At 36.9% G+C, this 21,410-nt stretch overlaps 1 protein-coding gene across 1 annotated transcript in view; it reads left to right on the forward strand.

The window, feature by feature from the left end:
• Positions 1–2,434: 2,434 nt before the first annotated feature.
• Positions 2,435–21,410, forward strand: part of LOC124937488 (valine--tRNA ligase, chloroplastic/mitochondrial 2) — a 41,545-nt gene continuing 22,569 nt past the window's right edge. The window contains exons 1-3 of the mRNA XM_047477756.1: positions 2,435–2,608; positions 2,909–2,993; positions 3,206–3,332. Of these exons, the coding sequence (XP_047333712.1) occupies positions 2,470–2,608; positions 2,909–2,993; positions 3,206–3,332 (351 nt within the window). The 5' untranslated portion in view covers positions 2,435–2,469. The remainder of the gene's footprint in view (positions 2,609–2,908; positions 2,994–3,205; positions 3,333–21,410) is intronic.

The following is a 21,410-nucleotide window of genomic DNA, read 5'->3' on the forward strand; positions in this document are numbered from 1 at the left end:
CTTTAAAAATTAAGCATCATTATATATATATATTAGTTAGTTAAAAAGTTGAACTTATATTGTTAAAATATCCCGCGTTCATCAAATTTGGTGTTGAATTTAAAATATAAAGTGTTATTAGCCTAGTTGATTAAAATGTTGTACTTGTTTGTTTTTGTTAGGTTGCAAGTTCAAATCATACTTATAACATTTTTAATTTTATTTTTAACCGTTTTAAATTAATGTGCGGGTCAACCCACAATCCTACCCAAGTATCCATTTACTCTCACATATATATCCAAATTAACCACAACTCTTGATCCCGACAATCCGGACACTTTAAAAATTAAGCATCATTATATATATATATATATATATAGATTACTTTCTTTATTCATATCAATTATTTTAAAATATTTGAATTCTGGAGCGCTATGAGTTTAAGCCTTTCATTTATTTAAAAAAAATTAATTATTTTAAATTTAATTATTTTTTAATTTAAGTCATTTATTAATATTTTAAATTATATATTAATAAAAAAAATTATAAAAATTAATATTAATATAATTTATTTTGAAATATATATTATTTTTTAATTTAAATTATTTATTAATATTTAAAATTAAAGTAATAAATATACATATAACATTATATATATATAATATTAAGTATTAAATAATATTATAAATATAAAAATAAATAAGCTGTATGTATGTATAGGCTGAATCAAACATACTCAAGCTTAACAAAACAAACCTACTTAAATAAATTAAGATCATATCAAAAGTAAAAAAAATAAGCTAATGTAAGCTTAAGCTGAATAAGCTGAGATCAATAAACAGAATAAATTAAATCAAACTAGCCCTTAATCTCAAAACTTATTTTTATTAAGAGGTTATTATTGTTTTATTATATATAAAAATAAATGATTATGTAACATTTTATATATAAATATAAAATGATTAATTATACAATATATATTTTATATAATTATTATTATTTATTATATAATAATAAATAATTATATAATGTTTTATATATAAATATAAAAATAATTTTAGACCATATAAATATATATATGATTATTAAATAAATTATATTTATAAAAAATTAATGATGAAAAATAATATATAAAAAAAATAAATTTATTATAAGATATAAAATTATTAACATATATATAATATATATATAATTAGAGAGAAAATAAAAAATAAATTAATTAGGAATTATAAGAGAGAAAATAAATTCGGGATTTATAAATATGTGGAATAAGAATATGTATGATCGATAGAAGTGTAGTATTAATAATATTTTATTTGTGTAGTAATTAATTTTTATATTTAATTATTATATATTTATAATTTAATATATTTATAAATTTTATTTATTATCTTTCTATTATTACTTAATTAAAAAATATATAATTAATTAATTAATTCAATATATATATAAATAAATAAAGAGAAATAATTAGTGAAAGTAAAAAAAATTATTAATAAATTTAATATTTAATATTTTATTATATATATATTTATTAATTATAAAAATTAACTTTATTCAAATAAATATGTTAAAATTTATAATATAAACAAACCAAATTATTTAATATAAAATTAATTATTTTATACTAAAATTAATTAAAAGAAAATCACTAAAATTATAAAAATACTATACTAAATAAAAAAATAAGAACCAATAAATAAATATTAAATTATTCTAATAAATACAATTTTTATATATCACTCAAATAAAAAAATTCAGTTATAATAATTTGATTTAAAATTTAATTTTAATAAATTTTATTCAAAATTATATGTATTAATGTGAGAAAAGATTAGTAAAAAAAATATGGAGAAAAAAAAAAATTAAGACGGTGAAAAAATAATGGAGAGGAGGAGTAGAAGGGGAATAGAAAGAGAATCTCATATAAAGGAGAGAGACTAAAATCAGTTTAATTCCTTTATTATTCATTAAATATTAAATTAATTAAGAATTATATAGGTAAAATATTATTTTCATAGTGGAAAAAAGTACAACTCCAAATCTTCCTTATGCTATTAAATTAATTAATGATGTTTTAATTAATTAATTTAAATTAATTAATTCAAAATACAATTAAAAGTTTAAAATTCAATGTCAAAGATAACTTTTTGTTTTTTTGTATATGATCAAAACATATAACAAACTTAGATATCGATTTAATCATTTTGTGCTTTGTTTTTAAGATAATTAAAGTGAAATTCATAGGTTGACACAATAGCTTTTATATTAAAATAAAAAAATTAGTATTACTCAATTAATTAATTTGGTGTAATTTTTACTTTTTCTGCTAAGCAGCATAAAATAAAAGGATTTGATATGAATAAATAAATTTAATATTATCAGAACTTGTCAAGTGAAAGTCCAGTTTTCCCTTATTGCCATTTCGCGGCATCTTGTTTATCTATATCGCCTCTCCTTCTTTAGACTGGAAGGCTGCGGAACTCTACAATGGCGTTGTCTAATCCTTCTTTCTCCACCTTTTGCTCAGCTCATAGACTCAATCCCCTTCTCTTCGCTCGCCGCCATCACTGCGTCAGGAGTTCTCGCTGCCACTTAAATCGTCGTCTCCGGCCTAGATTCTTTGCCGGTAAATACCCTTTCTGTTTCTTAAGTTGCCAACTTAGCTAATTCTAAAACCCAATGAACAAACCCACAAATATTATATCAAGCTAGCACCTTTTTCTGGAAATTCAATGAAAGAATGAATAAATGATTGAATTCAAGAATTGTTATAATGTCCGGATAGTGCCCACTAAACTGCACATGATGAGCAGTCAGTATGAATGTTTAGTTTTGCCTATTCTACAATCTAGCAGGTCTCCTTATCAGAGTTTCTCTTTGTGCAACTCTTTCTGATGATACATACTGTTTCCTTTGACAATGGTAGTTGCTGCATCAGAAAGCGGAGTCTTTACTTCACCGCAGATAGCAAAGTCATTTGACTTTTCAAATGAGGAGCGCATTTATAACTGGTACTTGGTCACTGTACTTTTGTGTTTTTGTTATATTGACATTGTAATGTTTTGAGTCTTCTTGCCTTATCTTTTGTCTTAGTACCTTAGTCCCTATGTATGCTTTTATGAGAATAATTTCAGCATATATGTTTATGACCTATTGCTATCACTTTCTATGAAATCTTGGAATTTTACAATTGTCTGAAAAGAATGTGATGTATCCATGCTAGGTGGGAGTCTCAAGGCTATTTCAAACCAAATTTTGATAGAGGGAAAGATCCTTTTGTTATCTCAATGCCACCTCCAAATGTCACTGGTTCGTTGCATATGGGACATGCTATGTTTGTGACTCTTGAGGTTTGAGAAAATGGTCGATATGCACTTGGTTGAAATTCATGTTGATGCAGATTACGATCTTTCCTTGTCTATTTCATTATCAGTATTTGATGAATTAAGAAGAACTTGCTTATCCACATTAAATTTGTTCTCTTCTTACCAGGATATTATGGTCAGATTCCATCGCATGCAGGGAAGGCCTAATTTTGACCTCACACTCGATAAACCACCCACCATACGATCAACATTTCGTGACCTCACACTTTAAAATGCTCTTCAAACCAACAACTAATTCCGACCTCACACTCGACAAACCACCCACCACCCGACCTCAATCTCGTGACCTCACACTTTCATATGCTCGTCAAACCAATCATTATTTCCGACCTCACACTCGACAAATCACCCACCACCCGACATTCATCTCGTGATCTCACACTTTCAAATGCTCGCCAAACCAACTAATAATTCTGACCTCACACTCGACAAACCATCCACCACCCGACCTCCATCTTATGACCTCAGACTTTCAAATGCTCGTCAAACCAATCATATAAATTCGACCTCACACTCGACAAACCACTCACCACCCGACCTCCATCTCATTACCTCACACTTACAAATTCTCGTCAAACCAACCAATAATTCCGACCTCGCACTCGACAAACCACCCACCACCCGACCTCCATCTAGTGACCTCACACTTTTAAATACTTGCCAAACCGACCAATAATTCCGAACTCACACTCAACAAACCACCCACCACCCAACCTTCATCTCGTGATCTCACACTTTCAGATGCTCGCCAAACCAACCAATAATTCTAACCTACTCGACAAACCACTCACCACCCGACCTCCATCTCGTGACCTCACACTTTCAAATTTTCGCAAAACCAACCAATAGTTCCGACCTCACACTCGACAAACCACCCACCACCTGACCTTCATCTCGTGACCTCACACTTTTAAATATTTGTCAAACCAACCATTAATTCTGACCTCACACTCGACAAACCACCCACCAATTGACCTCCATCTCGTGACCACACACTTTCAAATGTTCGTCAAACCAACTAATATAACCTCACACTCGACAAACCACCCACTATCCGACCTCCATCTTGTGACCTTACACTTTCAAATATTCTCGAAATCAACCACTAATTCCGACCTCACATTTGACAAACCACCCACCACCCGACCTCCATCTCGTTACCTCACACTTTCAAATGCTCGCCAAACCAACCACTAATTCCGACTTCACACTCGACAAACCACTCATCACCCGACCTTTATCTCGTGACCTCACACTTTCAAATATTCACTAAACTAACCAATAATTCCGACCTTACACTCAAAAAACCACCCATCACCCGACCTCTATCTCGTGACCTCACACTTTCAAATGCTCGCCAAACCAACCAATAATTCTGACCTCACACTCGACAAACCACTCACCATCCGACATCCATCTCATTACCTCACACTTTCAAATTCTCACTAAACCAACTAATAATTTTGACTTCGCACTCGACAAACCACCCACCACCGACCTCCATCTCGTGATCTCACACTTTCAAATACTCGCCAAACCAACAAATAATTCCGACCTCACACTCGACAAACCACCCACCACTCGACCTCCATCTCGTAACCTCACACTTTCAAATGTTCACCAAACCAACCAATAATTCTCTGACCTCACACTTTCAGATGCCCCTTATCCTTTGTTTAAAAGTTACATCAACATATATTATAGTCAATAATGCAATCTTGAAAATCTAAATTTGAATGTTTTGGGATTCGAATCTTGGTATTAAACATGAAATATGAGTGTTTTAACAGCTAGAACACTTGAGATTGTTTGAAATAATTTTATTATTTTGTGTATGTATATATATTTTGTATTTAGTATTTATTTTCAATTAGTTAATTTTTATATTAATTTTTGCTAAAGAAAATATTATATATATATATATGATGAGAGAAAAAATGTATAATAAAAGATAAAATGTATTTATATAAAATTAATGATGAAAAATAATATAATATAATATATATATATATATATATATATATATATATATATATATATATATATATAAATTTGGATATATATGTAAGAGTAAATTGATACTTGATTCTGATTGTGAGTTGATTCGCCCTATAAATTTAAAACAATTAAAAATAAAATTAAAAATTTAATCAAATTTGTACCGTAATTTTTATTTTTTATATTTTTTTATATCGTTACTCGTGAAAATACGAAAATGCACATACTAATTTTTTTTTATAGATACACTTAACTTATAAAATTAATAATAATAACTAATTTTTCTCTTTAATTTATTTAAATGTAATTATTTTAGGACAGAGAATGAATGTTGCGGATATGGTGTGGAGTAAACTTTCAAATTCTTAGATTAAGCATTATTATTATTATTATTATTATTATTATTATTATTATTATTATTATAATCTAAAATATTTAATGTATACTTTTTCCGAAGAACAAAAGAAATAGTGATTTCAATCCTAATAATAATAGGATACTCAAAATTAGACATCAAAACTGAGATGTAATAAAAAAAACTATTACTATTTATTAATTAGAAACTAGCAAGATCCAAATTCATTGATAGGGAAAACCTTTAATACATATTTTTCTGTAAAATAGCTAAACTAAGCAAAAAAAAAAAAAATTGTATATCATTGAGTTTCTTTAAAAGTAAATAAAACCCGTCCAAAATACAATCCAAGTATTAAAAATAAAATAAGTTGATTAGCTTGACTCTTCAATATGTATTCATAAGAAACATACAGGTGTCTTAAGTGACGCGACGTTGTCACTTTTTGATAGAAAAATTAAGTAGATTAATTTTTGGAACCGGCCAGACAAACTAAACAGAAGTTAAACTTCATGTGCAGGTACTAAACAGACCGGAACCGGAAATCAGGTGTTCAGAAAATGGTCGCTACCACTTCAAAGAAACCGGCTTCAAGTGATCAAGATAAATGATCACAGGAACCGGCTTCACTTTCTCAAGCAACCGGCTAGCAAAGAACAGAAGAATACACTTCAACCGGATCATAATGCACAAAGACACAGAAACCGGAAAGTACAGATCAAAAGTCAGAAGATTCAAATCTCAAGAGTGACGTACTGTGACGGAAGAAACGTGTCTCGAAAGAATAAAAGAAAATCGGATCCGATCAGAAGCATGGGAGGAAAGCAATGATGCCTTGGTGATCCGATGCTGACGACCGGAAGCGGATGTTCAACACGTGTATCAATCTAAAAACCGGTTATGTCATCATCTGCTCAGAGTCACCTGCATGAATGCCAGGTGTTGAAGAAGTTGAAGCGTGCAAGCAATCCTTCTGCAGATAGGCGTGCTAATGATCAACCAATCCGCAAGAGAGAGAAGAAAGTAGCCGTTAGCTACTTTCAGCTATAAAAGGAAGATCAATCGTCTTCATTCAATGCAGTTCGGGACTTGTAGTTGTGAGCATCATAAATTCAAAAAGTCTTAAAGCATTAAATTCTAGAGAGATAAAGTTCCATATTCTAAAGTCGGTTTGCCTAAAACCGGAAGTCACTTGTGTGATATTGTGTTGAGTTGTTGTATTACATCAAAAGTGTGAGTTTGGTGTAACCGGCGAGTAGCGAAGTTGGGCTCGACCGGAAGTGTAAATTGTAACTCTAAAGAGTTAGTGGAGATCCTTCTCATAACCTGAGAAGAAGGGGTGACGTAGGAGGGTTTGCTCCGAACATCCATAAACAAATTTCCTGTCTTGTGTTCTTTCATTTCGTTTTCAGTTCCCGCTGTCTTACCGTAAACCGCAACCAATCATACTTCCAAAACCGGTCACTCACTTTCGTTAAACATCCTCCTTCTTAAAACATCATCTAAAGTCGCAAACGTTGCTTCAACCTGAAACAGACACTTCCGCCCTTGAACACCGGTTCAAGAGTCTGTGACAGGTTGTGCAGTGCTGAGAACGGTTTTAGTCTCTAACCGGACTATTACCAAGTTGTGTGTGTGTTGTAAGCGGCCACCCTTCCCTGAAACCGGAAAACACCCCGGTCCTCCAAGGGCGTCCCCGATCCTAACAAGTGGTATCAGAGCGAGGTTCTTAGCACTCAAGCAACCAAAATGGTGGGAAGCATGACTCACAGCGACAAACCGCCAATGCTAAACAGCGAAGCATTTAGCAGTTGGAAGAAACAGATGTATCTACATCTGATAACATTAGATGATGAAATGAGCCGAGTCCTGAAAGAAGGACCGATCAAGATTAACAAGGAGGAAAGCCAGTGGACAAGTGAAGATCGGAGAAGAAGCAACCTGGACAACCATTGCATGAGGCACATCTATAAAGCCATAGATAACAACACTTTGAACAAAATATCAGAGTGCGAAAATGCAAAGGAAGCCTGGGAAACGATCATCCAGATTCACGAGGGAAACGAAAGAACCAAGGAAAATAAAATCTTGGTGGCTACGCAGAAATATGAAAATATAAGGATGAAACCGGGAGAAAATATTAAAGAATTCAGCAACCGGTTCACCAGCGTAGTAAGCGAGCTTCAGACACTCGGAAAGAAGTATGACAACCGAGAAGTGATAATCAAAGCTCTAAGATCATTGCCAAGCACGTGGGACATCAAGACCATGGTGATGAGGGAGTCCAGCACCCTTGGGCAGATGAAGTTGCACGATGTGTTTGAGGACTTGAAAGCCTACGAATTCGAGATCAATTCTCGGATCGAAGATGAAACATCTACATCAACCGCAACAAGAGCTCTGGTCACATCGGTGGAACCGGCGGCTCCAGTATCAACCGCACCGGCTCCAGTCAAAAACACCGATCAAATAACCGACGATGTGATGGCGATGCTAGCCCGGAAATTCGGAAAATTCATGAAGAAGAGCCAGCCACCATCTAATAATGATTTTAATTATAACTATGTAGATAAATCAAACAAAAGATGCTATAACTGTGATGGTTTTGGACATTTCAGGTCAGAATGTAGAAAACCAAGAAGAGATGATAGAAAACCGGAAGGAAACTATCAAGGGAATAATTATCAAGGCAACCGGTATCAAGGAAACAATTATCAAGGAAACAATTATCGAGGAAACAACAATAACCAGCGAAACGACTACCGAAGAAATGATGATCAACGTGCTGATGAAGGAAAGGAGATCCAAAAGGCTCTCATTGCATCAGACGGTGGAAGCGAGTGGGCATATTCCGACAATGAAGATGGTGAAGAGAAAGTAACCTGCTTCATGGCAAACGACGAAGAGGTATTTGATTTCTCGTCTGATGAATTTACTAAGGAAGATTTAGTTTCTGCACTCAACCAAATGGTTGCTGAGTTCAGAAATATATCTGCGTATATGCCAACACCTATAGAAACTAAAAACGAACAAATAAATGATGAAAACGATAAAACATATGAGATCAAAACACATGAACCGGATGAACTATTCTCGGATGATGAGAAGACAGTTCAACCGGGAATGGAAACTGATGAACGAGCAATGTATGTCACAGCTGCGTGGGAGAGATCACGACAAGCAGTAAAACAAATGTGTAACTATAAACGACATCTGAAATGTAGATATGGTATCGGTTATGATCCAAGTAAACAAAATGAAACAAAACAATCTAACGGGATGAAACTAACGAAAAATAATCTTCCGTTTATAAAATTTATCAAAAGCTCACAAACCGAAAATGACCTAAAACCGGAAGAAACGCTTAAATACGTAGGTCCTAACGAATCTGAAAAATGGCTTCATCCTGAGAGAAGGAAATCCAACCGGAAACCGAATAAAAATAATAAAAACCGACATCGAAGAAGTCCATCACCACATAAAGCATTCTTGAGCAACGACCAAGAAGTTAAGCCAAATATTATCAAAACAATAACCGGGAAAGTGATCCGACTCATTCAAGTCTGGATCCCAAAGGGACTAATCAACCATGGACCCAACTAAATGTGGGTACCAAAAGTTGTAAATAATTGTTTGTTGCAGGTTAGGAGGAGCAATCGGTTGAGGAATTCTGAATGGTACTTGGACAGCGGATGCTCAAGGCATATGACCGGAAACAAGGAGCTACTGACCGACATCAAGTACGAAACCGGAGCACTCATCACATTTGGGGATAACTCAAAAGGTAAAACCGTGGGCAAGGGTAAGATTGTCCATGGTGAACTATCCATAAATAATGTGTTATTGGTAGAAAAGCTAAGTTTTAATCTACTAAGCATAAGTCAGATGTGTGACGTGGGGTTTAAGGTTGAATTTCATAAAAACTCATGTTTAGTCAAGAATCAAAATAATGAAACCTTGTTAACCGGTAACCGGATAGGAAATATTTATAAAGTAAACTGGAAAACTGATTTCGAAAAACCTGTGTGTATGATAGCCGGAAATGATCCAAATTGGCTTTGGCATAAACGGTTAAACCACTTGAACTTCAAAACGATTAACTTTATTTGTTCCAAGGAACTGGTTCACGGTTTTCCAAATGTTAAATTTTCAAAAGATAAAGTATGTGCTGCATGTCAAATGGGAAAACAAGTGAAATCATCTTTTAAAAGTAAAGGAAATTATCAATCTGAAAGATGTTTGGAGCTGCTGCATATGGACTTGTTCGGTCCGGTTAGAGTAACTAGTTTAGGAGGCATGCACTATACTATGGTAGTTATCGACGATTACTCTAAATTTACTTGGGTTACTTTCCTAGCTTCTAAAAATCAAGCAACTTCAAACTTGATTAAACTGATTTTGAGGATACAAAATGAAAAATCTATTAAAGTGAACAAAATTAGAAGTGATAGAGGAACTGAGTTCATTAACAGTAATCTAACTACTTTTCTTGATGATTCCGGTATTAGGCACGAGTTGTCTAGTGCCAGAACTCCTCAACAAAACGGCCTGGCTGAGAGAAGAAACCGAACTCTCAAGGAAGCCGCAAGGTCAATGATAGCCGATTCGGGTATCGCTCAAAAGTTTTGGGCTGAAGCTATCAACACCGCTTGTTATACACAAAATCGATCTCTAGTAACTAAACGGTTTTCAAAAACTCCTTTTGAAATCTATTTTGATAAAATTCCAAATGTACGGTATTTTCGAATTTTTGGTAGTAAATGCTTTGTTCACAATAACGGCAAGAAGTACTTGACCGCTTTTGATGCTAAATCCGATGAGGGAATAATGTTGGGATATTCAGCTGTGAGTAAAGCCTACAGAGTATATAATACTAGGACTTTAACAGTTGAAGAAACCGCACACGTTGTTTTCGATGAATCGGTTGAGCGAAACACTGCATTACCCTTCGACCTTCACAACAGAATGGAAAATTTCAATATCTATTCTGATGATGAAGACGAGGTTCCGGTTTTTAGACGCTTTGTCAAGGACCAAGCGGTTGATGTTGAAATTCAACCTGATCAAGCTGCCTTACCGCAGAAAGTTGACGCTTCAGTTTCTACTGAAGAAATCGGTCGGTCTGACTCTGTTCAACCTACCGATCAGTCTAACCTTGATCAGCCAGCCGAAAGCTTGGTAGACACGTCTCGGATTAACCTCAGAAGGAACAAAAATCATCCTCTTGAACTAGTAATAGGTAACATATCCTCACCCGTCCGAACTAGGCAACAAACTTTGGATCACTATGGAAACTCTACTTTCATATCACAAATTGAGCCGAAAAAGGTGGATGAAGCACTGTCAGATCCAGATTGGATCTTGGCAATGCAAGAGGAATTAAACGAGTTTGAGAGAAATAAAGTCTGGTACCTAGTTCCTAGACCGAAAAATAAACCGGTTATAGGCACACGATGGGTATTCAGAAATAAACTCGATGAAAACGGTTTAGTTACGAGGAACAAAGCCCGGTTAGTGGCTCAAGGCTATAAGCAGGAAGAAGGCATTGATTTTGAAGAATCATTCGCACCTGTAGCTAGACTTGAGGCCATTAGAATATTTTTAGCATATGCAGCTTTCAAAAAGTTTAAAGTTTATCAAATGGATGTAAAAAGCGCTTTTCTAAATGGTAAAGTAAATGAAGAGGTGTATGTTAATCAACCTCCAGGTTTTAAAAATTCAGAACATGAAAATCACGTTTACCGGCTGAATAAGGCCCTTTACGGTTTGAAACAAGCTCCAAGAGCTTGGTACGATACCTTGACTCAATTTTTATTTGATCACAAATTTACAATCGGTTCAGTAGACAAAACTCTCTTTAAATTTGAAAGAAAGGAGCAAATTTTACTTGTTCAAATCTATGTTGATGACATCATATTCGGGTCAACCGATCCAAAGTTATGTGACAAATTTTCTAAAATGATGACTGATAGATTTCAAATGAGTATGATGGGGGAAATGAGTTTCTTTCTAGGACTTCAGGTTAAGCAGATGGAAGCCGGAATCTTTATTAGCCAACCGAAGTATACAGCCGAACTGCTGAAGAGATTTGGGATGGATACATGTGCCGAAGCGGCTACGCCAATGAGTCCTTCCGTGAAGCTGGACAAAGATGAAGACGGTCAAGCCGTTGACATCACAGCATATCGAGGAATGATCGGTTCGCTGTTATATCTCACAGCTAGCCGACCTGATATTCTGTTTGCGGTTGGAGTATGCGGGAGGTTCCAGGCAAATCCAAAGCAATCTCATTATACGGCGGCTAAGAGAATCTTGAAATATCTGAAGGGAACTCAAGAAGTGGGACTCTGGTATCCAAAAGACTCGAGCTTCAATCTAATAAGCTACTCCGATGCCGATTACGCGGGATGCAAAATCGACAGAAAGAGTACAAGTGGAACCTGTCAGTTTCTGGGTGACCGGCTAGTTACCTGGAGCAGCAAGAAACAAACGTCAGTTGCAACGTCAACCGCAGAGGCGGAGTACTTAGCGGCTGGAAGCTGCTGTGCACAACTCCTCTGGATTCAACAGCAACTCAGGGACTTCGGAATAGAAGCAAAGGAGTCTCCTATCTTCTGTGACAACACCAGCGCCATAGCGATTACTTACAATCCGGTGTTGCACTCAAGAACGAAGCATATCGACATTCGACATCATTTCATCCGGGAGAATGTTCAGGAGAAACACATCCGGCTGGAATATGTGTCAACCGAGCAACAAGTAGCGGACATCTTCACAAAACCGCTACAGGAAGCTAAGTTTTCACATTTTCGTAATATTTTGGGCCTTACTAATCTTAATCAATTGATATAATCATGATGCATGTTTATATACAAAACCGGGATATGTGTTCAGGGAGAAACTAAAGTTTCTCAAACCATATTCAAATAGGCCATTAATAAAATCAAACATGCTAACCGGGAGGAAGTCTCCGGTTATGCCCGACTACTTCAAAATTTCAAATCAAATGTATGTTTACTATGGGGTTGAAATAACCAGGTTGAAATAGATAAGATAAATCCAAAATTGAACAATTGTTGATATCAATCAATCATTCTTCATAAACGGAAATATCCTACTAAAACCGGTCATGGAAAACCGCTTAGTACGCATGCACTATGATCTGATGAAATGAATTTTTCCGGTTAACCTGAGATGAATAACCGAGTTTTCGTGCATGCTTTGATAAATGAAGCCTGTGATAAAATAAGAACAAGTTTACCACAATCGAGATGACGACATGTGTCCATCATCAAGAGAGGGAAACTTACATCTTGTCAATAGATATTTTTCATCATTGCTATCTTAGTAATTATTAGATTTACCTTGGAAATAACCATTAGTTACTTCAACAAGTTAAGTCTATTTAATAGCTGATGACATCATCAGGCATGCTTAACTTCATTTAATACCAAGCCGAATCCACGGGCTATATAAACCATGCTTAATCCTTGTTAAAAACATCACAAGTTCACTATTCACAAGAATCATCCTTGAGATAAAACCATCTTTTCTCTCTCAAAACAAACATGAACTCCAACCCTTTAGCCAAGAAGATCTTACTGGCAGATTTTGAATCAATCTACCAGTATGAGGATCATGAGGTCAAGGAGATGTTCCTAGCCATCGAAAGGAGCGGGCTAAGGAGTTTCCTTGAGAACAGGTTCATCATCGACTATCTTGTAGTCGAAGAACTGTTCGAAACCGTAAAAGAGGTGCATCGAGAAATACTCGTTGCACAGGTTTACGGGCAAAAATTCCTTTTCAGCGAGACGGATTTCGCTGTATACTGCGGTTTACCCAATGAAGGGGTAACCGACCTAACCTATTCTTCGGTGACAATGGAAGAGATGTGTCGCCGGTTTTCTGGATCTAACATCCCGGTTAAGCCCTGGGGTGCTAAGAGTCAACTTTCTCACAAGTACCAGATTCTCTGTGAGATTCTGGGAAAATCTGTTTTATGCAGAGAGAAAAGTTACTACTACACTCAGAGGGTCTTCGAGATGATGATAGCTGTAACGGTTGGGACACCGGTCAACTGGTCCTGGATCATCTTCAGCAACCTGAAGAAGATGATTCTCTCCAACAAAACCGGATATGCTCCTCAGCTGAGCGGTTTCTGCGCAAGTCTGGAGATTCACACCGGAGCTTTCGTCACTCTGCATCCAAGGCACGTGCTCACCAAAGAACGAGTACAGGAGATGATCGACCGGTGGGAAGCGATCAAGGCTAGAAAGATTCAAGCGGCTGAGGCTTCAACCGCTCAAACAGCTGAATCGTCAAATGTCTAAACCTGTCTTTCTTTTCTTCTTTCCTTTTCCTTACAAAACCGGTACTTTTGATGTACTACCGGTTTTGGACTTCAATTAATGAAATAGATTTCATTCCCTTTCCAAGTCAAAATCTACAATATTTAATGCGCAGCATCAAAATAAATCATTACTCTCTTGGAAATATAAACTTCAAAGCATGCCTGACTTGATTTGACAAGACTTGCTCATATTCTCTTGGAAAATCACAAAATCATTAATGCCTAAGCATAAACGGCTAGATTTTTCAAATCCTTGCATTAAATGCTATCACTCATTCCAGGCTATAAAAAGGGGTTCAACCTCCATCTTTCAAATCACGCCTACAAGCATTCCTCTCTCTAAGAATTCAAAAGCTTAAGAACTCTTCTAAGTCTTCTTCATTCTTCATCATCATGTCTACTGAAATTAGAAACACCCTGATCATCGACTTTGAAGACATCAAGCATAGCTACGACCATGAATGCATTTATCAACACATCATAGCTTCTGGCCTGAAAGGTTTCCTCAAAGGCTCTGACCTCATCCTCGTGGATGAGGTGTACGAATTTTTCAACAACGGTCACGTTCTTGATGATGGCAGCATTCGCACCATCATCGATGGCCAATTCCTCCAGTTTTCTGAGGAGGAATTCGCCACATTCTTTCACCTTCCAACGGAAGGTTTCTCTGACTTTCCGACGCCGCATCTACCGGCTAAGGAAATCTTCTTCAAGATCTTCTCCTCCTCCTACACTCCTGTTAAGGACTTTGGGAAGAAAGAAGACCTCGCTCCCCATTATCAAGTCTTTCACGACTTGGTTCAAAGGTCTATCATAGGCCGAATGCCCAACCAGAACTACAGCCGGGAGGCATTCGACATTATGATAGCAATCATTCGTGAAACCGACATCAACTGGTCATCCTATCTGTTCAATAAGCTGAAGCTGCTTATGACCGGTAAGAGGGGAAAGATCAGCTACGCTCCTCAGATCACCCGGTTTCTCATGTCCAAACGTCGCAACCTTGGAAAAGGTGTTCCGGTTGGATCCTTCAACACCATCACTATAGAAATGGTCTATAAATGGGTGTCAAGGATTGAGGAACGGTTTCCTCAAAACACCATGGAAAAGTGGTATCAAAGGAGACTGGAAGGAGGATGGTTCACCGAATAAACCTGTTGTTCTAATCTCTTTTCCGGTTTCTGGTCATTTTGTTGTACGACCAGAACCGCTTCTATGTCTTTTCTTCTCCTGCATTAATGAAATATTTTAGTTTTTCGATTTTTCATCCTCATTATTTCATTCCGGTTTCTCAAACTCATACTCAAATTTAAAGTTAACTTAACAATCTCCGGTTAACAAGTTATCAATAGAAACCGGAAGTTCAGGCAAAAATGAAAATCTGAAAAACCTTAACCGCCCATGGTTTTACCTCTCAAAAGTTACCGCCCATCGAATTTCCGCTTTTACCGCCGAAAGTTACGGCAGTAACTTTTGGAGGGAAAGTTGGCGCCAAAAACACCAAAATGACGGTTCATCTTCAAAACTGCTTGGAACCGCCAGCTATATAAACTCGAATGAACTCATTCAATACACGCGCTTTCTCTCTCTAAAAATTTTCAGAACTTCAAAGATCTCCTCTCTCCGATCATCTTCGAAATCTTCATCTTCTTCCCTCAAAATCAATGGATCTAGGCAAAGCCCCGTTTCAATGGATGTTGCAGGTAGATTTTGCAGACATCGATGAGCACGCTGAAGACAAGAACAAGGCCGTTCTTCAACTTCTTCGAGATTCTGGGTTGGAGAAGTTTCTCTCTGGTCCGTTCACCATATACCCGGCGGCGGTGACGGAGTTCTTAGCGACGGCGACACTGTTGAAAAGAAAAGTATCGGCTACCGTCAACGGGAAGGCGGTCCTTATAACTGAAGAAATTTTTGCGGAGGCTCTCGGTCTGCCTAACACAGGTTCGGACCTAAAATTCGACCTAACCGACGCAGAATCAAATGCTGCCCGGTTGGTTGTATCTCTTTCAGGTCAGGATCTGGTGCTCCACAACAGCCGGAAAATCAAGCTGAAACCGGAATACAAATGGTTGGTGACCATCATCTCCAAATCGCTCCAAGGAAAGGGAGGTAACTTTGATAATCTCACAAAGTTTAAACTAAGAATGCTGTTAGCCATCGTCCGCAACGATAAGGTGGACTGGGGATACGTATTATACGAAGAGTTCTGTCAAATGGTGATCAAGAAAGAAGGCCGGGTGCAGGCCTATGCTATGCAAATTGTTAAAATTCTCGAGTTCCTTAATGTGGAACTAGGTGAAGGCGTACCACTTCCAATTTCCAACATCCTTGACTCTGAGTCAGTGGCAGAAAAACCGGAGAAGACAATAAAACCTAAAACCTCAAAAACCAAGTCATCTAAGGGAGCCAGTTCATCGGTTCCAGCTGAAGAAGAGAAAACGACAAAGGAAACCGTCCAGAAAAGCGGTTGAGGCAGAAGCTCAACCAGAACCGAAAAGAAGGAAGAAAGTATCCGCGAAGAAAAGTGCAAAGAAACCGGCGGACTCCGAGAAAACTCTTTCCTCGGACAATCCACCTGAAAGAACCGCAGATGTCTTCCAGCCCATCCCAATCAACACCGTTGTTCCAACTCTCATCCCATCCGATTCTCCAAAGCAAACCGAATCTTCGGGGAGCAAGGAGAACAAATCAAACTCTAAGGAGGAGGCAGAAGGAAATATTCACTCTGCAACCTCCAAGTCACCAAGCAAGCAAGCCGATGAAGTATTAGCCGAAGTGGGCTTGAATACTTCAGAAGCAATTCAGAATGTGGTCCAAGAGATCACAAGAGAAACCGAAGAAGAAGACGACGTTTCTAGTCGTCGGAAGCCAGAAAATCAGGTTGAAATGCCTGATCAATCAGAAATCCAACCGGTCGATGAGACGACCAAGTCAACAGAAACCGCACCTCCGGCTCAGGAGGGAAACATTGAAGAAAGGGAACCTTCCGGTTCCGCAGGAGGCAAGATAGCTCAAGAAGGTCCCTCTCGAGTAGATAAAGGCAAGGGCATTATGATTGAAGAGCCAACTGAAACCGGAACGGGCACATTGCAGATTGACCCTCAGACTGAAGCCGCAACCGAAGAAGAATATCCTTACACCTTAGAACAAGAAAATGAGCTGTTTGATGAATTTATTCAAGATATGAATAAAGGTGCAAGTGAAGCGCTGGCTCCATATATCCGGTGGGTGAAGCTTCGAAGCGAGACCAAACTATCCAACATGCTTCCAGGTTTCAGTGGAAACAAGCAATGGGACGCTCTCGTCCAGCTAGAAGAAAGGGCACTCGAGTTAGCCAACACCCAATTGATCCAACCGGCGTTTTCCAAAGCTCCGGTAATTCTCGAAAATGTGCGGTTACAGGCAGTTGAGAATGCCTTTCAAGAAATCCAAGGAAAGGATCTGGAACCGATTGAAATGAAGATGGCAGAGCGATTTATTGAAGTACGAGAACGGCTTGTGCGAAGCTTCGAACGTCTTGACAAGAAATGGTGGGACACTTGCCAACGACAATTCAACAATCCTGAGTTATTTCAGAATCAAGCAAGCAGTGGTAGAAACAGCTGACTCATGCCTTGGGAACTTTAAAGCAGTAACTGAAGAAAGGATCTCAGCGGCTGAAGATAAAATGGTAAACTCTCTACAAGCTATGATGGATACAACTATGCAGTCAACAGTGAAAGCCATGATTGCCGAGTCTGTCAACGCCGCAACCGCTCCACTTTTGGACATGCTGCAAGCAATGGCAATCCAGATCAGTGAAATATCAAAAGCTCAAGTCGGTTCAACCCAAACTCAAATCGAAAAAGACGCTGAAACCGCACGGAAGCTGCAAGAAGAAGAGATTGAAAGAGAACGGCTACAGAAGGAACTTGAAGATAAGGATCATGAGCTTGCCCAACAATGCAATGAAGAGGAGCAGGCAAACGTTCAGGAATCAGCACAGGGTCGATCGTCCCACTCTATGAGCACAAGAAACAAGAACAAGAAGAAACGGAGTGCCATTAAAGACGTGATGAAGCGGGCAGAATTGAAGACAGCCGAACCGGTTGCGTTAAATGCGGAACCGCTTGATGAAGAAGAAGAAGAAGACCCGGAGGAACTCAACAGACGGAGAAGAAGGACAACCGGAAAACCTGCAGCAACTCCAAGCCTCAGACCTTTGACCGTTCCACCACGTCCACCGCCAAAACCAGCTTGTGCCAACTTCAACCTTAGGAAAAAGGTTCCTGGTCACTCAAGTGTGTGGGCCGGTGTGGTGATAGATGCTGACAGACGTGCTAGAGAGCACAGAGCACGAATAGAAGAAGCAAGAAAACGTCTGGACAAAGAGCTTGAAAAGGAGCAAGACAAGGGGGGATCATCCAAGCCTTAAACTCTATTTCCATAATTATTTTGAACAATTATGTTTTTGATATGTTTCAGAATTTGGTCACTTTTGCTAACTTTTATATTTCTCAAACATACTTTCTATGTTTCTCAAAACATACACTTATCAAAAATCAAACACATGTTTTTCAAACACGTTTCTCTCAAAACAAAATCTTTAAAACCGGCCATACATTACAATTTTTGAATATTTATTCTAAATAATCAAAAAGGGAGAAATTGATAGAAAAATTAAGTAGATTAATTTTCTTAAAACCGGCCATACATTACAATTTTTGAATATTTATTCTAAATAATCAAAAAGGGAGAAATTGATAGAAAAATTAAGTAGATTAATTTTTGGAACCGGCCAGACAAACTAAACAGAAGTTAAACTTCATGTGCAGGTACTAAACAGACCGGAACCGGAAATCAGGTGTTCAGAAAATGGTCGCTACCACTTCAAAGAAACCGGCTTCAAGTGATCAAGATAAATGATCACAGGAACCGGCTTCACTTTCTCAAGCAACCGGCTAGCAAAGAACAGAAGAATACACTTCAACCGGATCATAATGCACAAAGACACAGAAACCGGAAAGTACAGATCAAAAGTCAGAAGATTCAAATCTCAAGAGTGACGTACTGTGACGGAAGAAACGTGTCTCGAAAGAATAAAAGAAAATCGGATCCGATCAGAAGCATGGGAGGAAAGCAATGATGCCTTGGTGATCCGATGCTGACGACCGGAAGCGGATGTTCAACACGTGTATCAATCTAAAAACCGGTTATGTCATCATCTGCTCAGAGTCACCTGCATGAATGCCAGGTGTTGAGGAAGTTGAAGCGTGCAAGCAATCCTTCTGCAGATAGGCGTGCTAATGATCAACCAATCCGCAAGAGAGAGAAGAAAGTAGCCGTTAGCTACTTTCAGCTATAAAAGGAAGATCAATCGTCTTCATTCAATGCAGTTCGGGACTTGTAGTTGTAAGCATCATAAATTCAAAAAGTCTTAAAGCATTAAATTCTAGAGAGATAAAGTTCCATATTCTAAAGTCGGTTTGCCTAAAACCGGAAGTCACTTGTGTGATATTGTGTTGAGTTGTTGTATTACATCAAAAGTGTGAGTTTGGTGTAACCGGCGAGTAGCGAAGTTGGGCTCGACCGGAAGTGTAAATTGTAACTCTAAAGAGTTAGTGGAGATCCTTCTCATAACCTGAGAAGAAGGGGTGACGTAGGAGGGTTTGCTCCGAACATCCATAAACAAATTTCCTGTCTTGTGTTCTTTCATTTCGTTTTCAGTTCCCGCTGTCTTACCGTAAACCGCAACCAATCATACTTCCAAAACCGGTCACTCATTTTCGTTAAACATCCTCCTTCTTAAAACATCATCTAAAGTCGCAAACGTTGCTTCAACCTGAAACAGACACTTCCGCCCTTGAACACCGGTTCAAGAGTCTGTGACAGGTTGTGCAGTGCTGAGAACGGTTTTAGTCTCTAACCGGACTATTACCAAGTTGTGTGTGTGTTGTAAGCGGCCACCCTTCCCTGAAACCGGAAAACACCCCGGTCCTCCAAGGGCGTCCCCGATCCTAACACTTTTCTTTTATCTATTTCTCTTTCTCTTTCAGTACTTAGTTGCGAGTTTTCAGCTCCTTGGTTATTGCTGGCGGCGGCTAGTCAAAATATTATCCGCCGACAGTTGTATGAAAGTCTTCTCCTAAAAACAAACATAAACATATAAAACAATAAAAAAAAATACAAATTTCTAAACCATAATCTTTAATATTTTCCTATTTCATTGATTAAACATTAATTAAAAAAATTAATAACAATGATATACCTTTTATCCTTTGATTTAGTCTTAAATACATTATATAGTATCCATGCGAAACCTCATCTCTCAAATATTGATATTTGAGAATCTAGCTAACACCACACACATAGATTGTGTTTTAGAGACTTTCAGAGAGAAATATGAAGCAACACAGAGATGAATACAATATGTGGGCGATTGTGCTTAGTAAGAGCGAGAAACACGTATTTATACACAAAATTAGGGTTTTCTTTATCGACCCCAGGCGCATGAGCCTAATTCAGCCCAACCCCAGGCGCATGGGCCTTTTTGGCCCAACCTTTGGGTGCTTGGCTCCCTTAAATGTTTTACGATTACATTTTGTTAAACTATATATTAAGTGTTTTACGTTCATAAATTTCAATTAATTCAAATTGGGAGAAGTTGCTTATCAATACTCTAAAAGATGTAGCGACAATAAGAGATATATGTTTAAAATGTGAAAACTATGATTTATGCGTACATTTAAATCCAATCTTTAGATGAATAGAGTTATTCCCTACTTTTTAAAATATAAAACAAGAATATATGAATAGAGTATGAAATTCTTTAATACATTCTTTAGATGAATATCTTCACTCATATAAAAATAATTTAAAATATCTATCTCAACCTAAAAATTTTAAAACTAAAATTTTCAAAATTTATTTATGGTTATACTTTTCTCAAACAATTGACTAGGAAAATTTTTATTTAATAAATTAAAACTACTATAACTATTTTTTAAAACTAAAAATATAAAGTTGCAAAATGATGTCGTACAAGATCTGGGTTTATAAAATTTTCAAGCAGTTTCTATAAGTAACGTTAAATTCTTACTTAAATACGCAAAATTATTAATTATTTTATGCCAATAAAATTAGTATTTTTGTAGTAAAAAAGATTCATATAGTTTTTTATTGTTCTTTTTGTTCACAGACACATATTTAATATTTGATCTTAAATCTTTTTTATATGGACAAATTATTTTCTATTGGTGAGTTATTAGTTATAAGATTTATAATATTTTGTTTTAAAATTTGATTACAAACTACAATAAAACCTCGATAAATGAATACTTTTTGGCGAAATTATTTA

This window comes from Impatiens glandulifera, chromosome 5 (genome assembly GCF_907164915.1).
Source record: "Impatiens glandulifera chromosome 5, dImpGla2.1, whole genome shotgun sequence".
Taxonomy (NCBI): Eukaryota; Viridiplantae; Streptophyta; class Magnoliopsida; order Ericales; family Balsaminaceae; genus Impatiens; species Impatiens glandulifera.